The sequence below is a fragment of the Elephantulus edwardii genome, unplaced genomic scaffold, assembly GCF_000299155.1.
Source record: "Elephantulus edwardii isolate Elephantulus edwardi_28Jun2011 unplaced genomic scaffold, EleEdw1.0 scaffold00141, whole genome shotgun sequence".
Lineage (NCBI taxonomy): Eukaryota > Metazoa > Chordata > Mammalia > Macroscelidea > Macroscelididae > Elephantulus > Elephantulus edwardii.
This window is the reverse complement of record NW_006399891.1, coordinates 7,573,878-7,581,131: the sequence shown is the minus strand read 5'-3', so window position 1 is coordinate 7,581,131 and position 7,254 is coordinate 7,573,878. Positions and strand designations below refer to the sequence as shown.

The 7,254-nt window shown below is 45.8% G+C and overlaps 2 protein-coding genes across 2 annotated transcripts in view; one reads left to right on the top strand and one right to left on the bottom strand.

Annotated features, from left to right (window-relative positions):
• BARHL1 (BarH-like homeobox 1) overlaps nucleotides 1-422 on the top strand; it is a 7,092-nt gene extending 6,670 nt beyond the window's left edge. Inside the window, exon 4 of the mRNA XM_006894437.1 lies at nucleotides 104-422. Coding sequence (XP_006894499.1) covers nucleotides 104-422 — 319 coding nt within the window. The remainder of the gene's footprint in view (nucleotides 1-103) is intronic.
• Nucleotides 423-448: 26 nt separating this feature from the next.
• Nucleotides 449-7,254, bottom strand: part of DDX31 (DEAD (Asp-Glu-Ala-Asp) box polypeptide 31) — a 104,938-nt gene continuing 98,132 nt past the window's right edge. The window contains exons 20-21 of the mRNA XM_006894436.1: nucleotides 5,421-5,558; nucleotides 449-1,061 (exon numbers count right to left, since the gene is read on the bottom strand). Coding sequence (XP_006894498.1) covers nucleotides 449-1,061; nucleotides 5,421-5,558 — 751 coding nt within the window. The remainder of the gene's footprint in view (nucleotides 1,062-5,420; nucleotides 5,559-7,254) is intronic.

The following is a 7,254-nucleotide window of genomic DNA, read 5'->3' as shown; positions in this document are numbered from 1 at the left end:
CTACCCCTTCCCCCGCCCCTGGGAGGGCGCTGGGTTTCAGCTTTTCTTCTCGGGGTGGGGTGGGAGGGTGTCCTGTTCGGCTCTCGTCGGTGTCTCAGCCTAGTGTCCCTCCCGAGGGCCAGATGCCAAGTCCACAGAGGCCCAGAGTCTCCCCTTCTCGGTTTCCGGCCGCTCTAGCAGGGAGTCCCTTCCGCCCGCCGGATGTACATAAGCGACTCTGCCCCTCTCCCCCGCGGGTTCCCGGGGCGCCCTTCACGTGCGAGGGCGTGGGGAGACTTCTCCAGGCCTGCGGTCCCCGCGCCCCTCTCCCTGCGCTCCTGCCACGGAGAGAGGAAGGGGAGATCGCTCCCTTCGCGCTGCGTCCAGCCCGGCTGAGCTGTACATACTGTGTGCAAAGTGTATATGAAGTTATTTATTCGTGACCCTGAGCCCGTGCCGTGTCCGTGCGTCAGTGTCTGTGGCCTGTGCCCTCCCCTCCCGGCGGGGCAGGAAGGGCCGAGGAACTGCCTCCCACCGCCCCCGGCCCCGCCTCAGGCCGCACAGGCCCCTCGGGTTCTTTCTCTTTTTTAAATGTCGAAATAAACTTCTTACAAATGCCCAGGCGCCAGTCGGCGCTCGCGTGGGTCGGTCTGCGCGCCGCCCTCTTCTTCCTCCACCCATTTAAAAAACGTCCGTGAACTTTGCTTCCGCCCTCAGTAGTGAAGTAGTTGGTCCTTTCTCTTTGGGGCTGGGGTCGTGTGGAGGGGCCCCTGAAAGTCCACACGCCGTCTTGGGCAGAGCCTTCCCTCCCCAACCTCAGTTTTCGTGCGCGCCCAGCGTCCTCTCCGCGGGCCTGGGGGTGGTGGGGGCCCGGGAGCCAGCGCGCGGGGTCCCTGGGCCGCAGCAGCGTCGGCTCATCTGGCTGCGACAAGGGTGCCGGCATCTGGTGACCGGCCGGCGACGACGCGGGGCTGACAGATGGGTACCGAGGCCGCTCGCGCCCCCCGCCCGCGTTCCGGCCGCACAGGGGCCGAGGGTCTGGATGCTCGTGGTCCCCAGGCCTCCCGCGCCTGGTGGGCCTCCTCGCGGTTTGGTTGCCACACTGGGCAGCTCAGTTCTTCCCCTACCTCGGGAACAAGATGGGAACGAGACCCAGAGCTGCGTCTCCTTCTGCACACCCTGTGGTTCCAGGGTTGTCAGGGAAATGGGTGAATTTTAGTCTCAGGTCAGATTAGAGGATTCCAAATTACACAGGAAGCGCATGGTCACCTTCTGAGGCCAGTCCCTCTTTGAGAAGAAGGGACGGTGTCCCCCTCCTAGACAACACCTGCAGCCCACTATCCCCCAAAGATTAAAGAAATACAGTGGTTGGAAGTTTGGGTCCACTTGGATTTCTGTTCCGACGCCTTTCCAGGATGCGGGCCACATTTAGACTCTAACCCCGCCACAAAACAGATTCTGGACCTGCAGGCTAGTGCCTACACTCCCCACCCCCACCCCACCCCCCGCTTTGCTTTCCTGGGATGGTGAGGGTATTATTCTGATTTTGCAAAATGCACAGCAGCTAATGAAGTCAAGGAGGCCCTCGCTTCTGAGTTCTTTTGCATGTGAATGGGGGTTGGTAAATCCCAAGCTCTGGCTGTGGTGGGGGGCGAAGGGGGATTGTCCCCAACTCAGGGTTAATGAAGTGGGAAAGGAGTCTCTCATAGCCTCCTGCAAACAAAACCCCTAGGCAACAACCCCTGTCCAAATCCTACATGGATTGACTTAAACCCAGGGGATAAGTGCTTTAAATTAATCTCATTGAATAAGAATGAGACCAAACAAAACTCTTTAAAATCATATTAAAAATCTATCAAAGGACAACTTGCACTGGTGTGCTTTTCATTTTGTGAAAGTGGAGGAGGTAGACGAGAGCAACCTTCCTTACATTTACACAGCAGCAGTGTAAATCACAGACACATTCTCAACTATGTAATTGTCCTTGTACCTCAGAGGCGATTTCATATCTTACATTAATGAAGAACAAGGCTCTCCTACAAGTTTATAATTACAATATTTTAAATTGTCCTGCGGTTCTTGCCTGTAATAATAACTTTACCACCTTTGCAGTGAGGTGGGCTTTCATTTTCATCCATTTATAAGGCTAAATTGGCTTCTGTCCCCAACCCTGAGGCTGGGTGTCCTCTCATTTAAAAAAAAAAAAAAAAAGGACCCACAAGTAGGCAGAATAAGAGAGTCTTACAGAGTCATCTTCTCTGCCTCAGGGTAGGAACAACAAAGTTTAAAAAAAGTTTAGCTCCCCTTTCACACTTCAGCAGCCAACTGTTTCTGAGCTGACTTCCAGAGTGCCCACACTGGTGGCTGGCTGGTTGGGCCTATAATGGAGGAGATTAGAGATAAGGGGTAATGGTCTTAGAGGCAATTTAACAGGACCAGTTAGGTTAAGTGTACCTTTCAAACTCACTAAAAAACCTCATGGAGTCAGTTCTGACTCCTATCAACTTTCACAGGGTTTCGGAGATTATAAATGAGGAAGAAATTGCCCATCTTTCTGCAGTGAAGTTGCTGGTGGATTCGAACTTAGGACTCACAGCCTTTGTCTTAGCAGTGCAAATTACTATAGTGCAAATTTCTAACAGAGCTCTCCCTTGCCCCCCTCTCCCTCACCTTTTTACACAATTTTTAGAGTTTCAGGCAGGGCAATGACTGGAATGTAATTTGCTTCTGTCTAGGGTAGGACTGTTCGATTATAATGCAGTCTTATGATTTTATGGTGAGTGGCTTAAGTGCTAAATAGTGAAGACACTAGCAGTGTGGGATACACTTGCCTTAAGAGATTCTTATTTATCCTCTCTTTTATTCCTCAAATTTCACCCCTTTCACTCTGGGGTGGGGGAAAAGGGGAATCAAAGAAATCCATTGCAGCTTTGTAAACAACTGTCCTTTGCCAGGATCTGGTGGCTCATCTTCTGAAGCGGGAAATGCCATGGGCAGTTATTGTTAGGTGCTGTTGAGTTGACCCTATGAACAGATGGAAACTTTGGCCTATTCTGCATGGTCCTTGGGATCACGGCCACTCTCCAGCTTGCACTGCAGTCCTGGCTTAGCTGATCACACACAGGCGTCTCCCTCCCCAAAGCTTCTTTGCCCCTTAGTGTATGTGAATGAGGGGCCCTTCTGAGATGTGAAACCATGGAGGGTTGCAAACATGAAGATGTTTTAGATTATGAAAAGGCATTGTCCCTGCATACTGGGAGAAAACGCTTTAAGCTGCAATGTACCACTAAATGAACAAATTACCTGTGATTTAAAATATGGAATAAAGTATATGACACAGAGAAATAGTTAGGTTTGAGAAATTAGAAAAAACAGGCATGATTAAAAACAGACATAAAATTAGAATATGTACAATGGAATTAGGCTTAAGCTTTACCTAATTGATGCCTGAAATGTACAATCTGTCAAGAGCTATAGCTAAGGGAGAGATTTATATTAAGGTTATTTAAATTTAGATAATATTAACCCTAAATCTGCTAAATCCATGTTTCTTTATTAGTTAGGTTAGTCTATTGATTTTACTTAGAAAAGAAAGAGGCCCACATAGCATCTATGGCAAGAAAGTCTCACCTAAGTGCAAATTAAGTGTAAGTTTTGATCTTGGAATTACAGTCACACACTTTGCTAGCATTTCTCTTCCCAAGAATATGGAACTCTGCCCATATATTCTTTAATGGAATGAGAACGCTGGAGGAAAAATAAATGCAGGTTCTTCCCTTTGATCATCCCAAATCACTGGCATTAATCCGGTTTCCCACGCAGTTGGGTTTTGTCTATAAGTTTGATCCCTCCTTTTCTCATCCAAATCATGTGAACCATTACATATCAAAATAAAAGAAAGCTGGCAGATTTGCCCAAAGTCAGCTTGACATGTGCTACAGGGTTGTTTTTATTTTATTATTGTTACAAATTTCACCAACTGTCCCTATTAATTCATATGTGACAGCCAACTCTAAGGAGGCCATATTTTACCTCATGCAGAAGATCAATTCTTAGCAGGCTTATGGCCACTCTCACCCAGAATTCTTCCTGATGTGTTTTCTACCTGACAACTGTTCTGAGTCTGCCTGAGTCTGTGTTGCTGTGGCCAGAGAGGGAGGTGAGGCAAGGATATGCGGGTCACAAGGAAAAATGCCCTCATGTTTCTTTGGTGCAACTGGACCTGAAGTTTCTCCTGATGTGACGCCACAGGAATGCAAAAGGTGACAGAGGAGGAAGGAGGAAAACTGAGGACAGAAAGAATGACAATGAGAAGAGAAAGAACGGAGATCCAGTCCCAGGCAAAGGAGCTGAAGCTTTTTAACCCCTTCGCTTTTGGCTATGAGTCACCCGTGTCCAAATCTTACATTTATTGGGAAATCAATATGCCCCAGGGGTCCTCTTTCAAACCTCCCAGGAAACACAATAGGGAGGAGTGCAGTTGTGACCTGGGTCACATTACAAAGACCCCCAGACCTTTCCAGAAGATGAGATTCATGGGAGGAGAAAAAGAAAAAAACACACCACAGGGCACTGGTTGGTGCATTTTGACTTCAAAGGCAAATAATAAAAAGGCAACAGTAAATCAATTAGCCCCGAGAGAATACATTTTCAATGGGCATAAAAGAGGGAGCAATGCATGGAAAAGGAGCACCATGTCTATAACAACTGCTTACAGGTAATAAGAAGGCTCACATGACAGCATTTTAAGATTTTTGATGCAAATAAACATTTCTTTTGGCTCTTTTCTTAAGAAAACGTGTACATAAAAGAAATGATGATTTTAGAAATATTTTTCTCTTTTCATACAAATTCACTCTTAATTTTTAAAACCTTATTTTAGAACATTAATGTCAACCAATAGCACTAATGTAAAATCTTGAGCTTCTTTGAGACACTTCTACAGAGCAAGGATAAAATTCCTTACAGGCTACAGTAGAATGCATTCATTTTTATCTATGTCGTGAGGGAACCATTTGATCTATGGCAAGCCCACACCTGGGTAGTAAGTGCCTGGCATTGATGGCATAAATAGAGAGTATAATAGTTAACTGGCTAATTCATACCTCCACACTACCCAACCCTAATGATTTCTATTAGGATCACAATCAACAAAGATAAGGGCTGTGACTTCTACAATGGCCTAGAGACTAGACAAGGTCTACATGTATTGTAAAAGACACTGCAGTTGTTTTTCTCAAAGCTCTTTTGACAAGAATAAGTTAGTGCCACCCTGGTCTCTGGGAGACACTCTGAAGCCCAGTCCTGAAGAAACAGAGTGGAGAGAACTTTCTGCTACGCCTCGGCTCAGTGAGCCTTTTTGTAAGTACTTCCAACATTTCACAGAGAAGGTTCTCCCCGCCTCACGACAGAGGCTGGCTAAGGCTGAGGGTCAGCTCTACTGTGGTGCGCTGCTGAGATTTCCCGATTTGCTGTGCTTTTTAACCTTGGTGACGCCAGCTTCCATCCCACTTGAGTATTCCGAACGTAAGATTTCAGCAAGGCTGTGCTTTCTCTGGGTTTTCCTGTGAAGGTCAGGCCTGGAGAACAGTAACAGCAGAAGAGGAAAGAGACTTTATTAGAATTTTTTTTTCTTTCTCATTTGGAAAGAGGCTGAGAGTAGCCGGTTCTGAGACTATGAAACTGACATTTCTATATCAGCAACACAGCCCCTTCAATAGTGCTTATTTTGATATTCTATGCACCAGAAGATTAGATATGGCACTGACAGATTCTCAGAACAGTGGCAAAATATCATGGCATTTTTAAAAGTGAGGCTTTGTTCTGTGTTGTTTTCTTGGGGAAAGAAAAGAGAACTATACATTCTCATACTCTGATGGCAAATGAGGTGTATGATACATCAGTTTGCCAAAGAACGGTGGGGAAAAAACAGCTCAAAACCACCATACATAACATTCAGTAGTGCCAGTAATTGTTGGTTCCAGTTACCCTAGTGCAACTCAAACAACAGGCCACCTTACAGGCAACAGCCTGGCCCAGGACTCAGGTCCAGGACAGAGAGGCTGCTTGGCTGGGTCCAAACAGCTGCAGCAGGGGGTCATCACAGACTAAGAAGGTGGTCAGTGCTCACACCGAGGCTAGAAGGCAACTCCCTCTGCACACACAGATCTGCGTGTAAGACACATGGGGAATGCCAAAGGATGAAAATCAATTTCCGCTGCTCAATCACAGTAACCACTTTCAAAAGACAGCAATCTTAACTATTGGATCAGAAGATCAGAGGCGGACATTTGTAGACGTTCAGTGATACACAGGAAAATAATTATGAAAATTGAAGAGTAAAATAATATTGCTTAAGCAAAATCTTAAGACAGAATTCCACCCCAAACAAACCTCCACCAAATCCATATTGGCACACGGGTAATTTCATCAACACTAAGACAGCAATGTCTTAGGGTTTTACATAGGCAGATGTTAGCCTCTCTGGCTTATTAAAGTTCACAGGTTTTTTGTTTGTGTTTTTTTTTCTGTAATAACCTGGCAGGCAAAATGGACTGAATTTGTGGTAAAAATAAACACAACAGAACTCCTTTAAAGTCCAAGAATTAGAAACAAGACTAATAACTGTGCTATTAAAATGAGAATGAAAGGGTGCATAATTCTGTTACAGCATTGTAACTATGTTAAACAATAATACCCATTTATTATTACACTCCAGAGGACAGGGTTCAAGAAATAGTGCAGCTAAATCCATGTTACAGTCACAAAATGGTTTTCTACTGCAACAAGCAGAAAGTACAGTTGTTGGGATGGGGTGAGGTGGGAAGAAAACAGAAGTAAGGGGATATTTGGTATTAGGTGCTGTTGAGAATGACTCACAGCAACCCTATGAACTAGAGCTCTGAACCCTGTCCTATCCTGTGCCATCTTCATTATCTCTGACACACTTGAGTCCACTGCTGCAGTCACTGCATCAATCCATGCAGTTGAGGGTATTCTACTTTGCTGTCCCTATACTTTCCCAAGCATGAGGTCCTATAATACTCGCTTCTAACAACTTGGCCAAAGTATGTGAGAGTAAAAAGGACAAATTATATTTAAAGGCTGGATTACATATGTCTGTCTAGGACTGAGGTTAGCAAGATTAGGATATACTGGGAAGTGTTCTATGAGTCTGGGGCAAGATGACCTATGTACATTTATTCACACACTCCTCACTTGGTGAGGTTGTGTTGTTGTTGTTATGTGACGTCGAGTCACCTGCAACTCATAGTG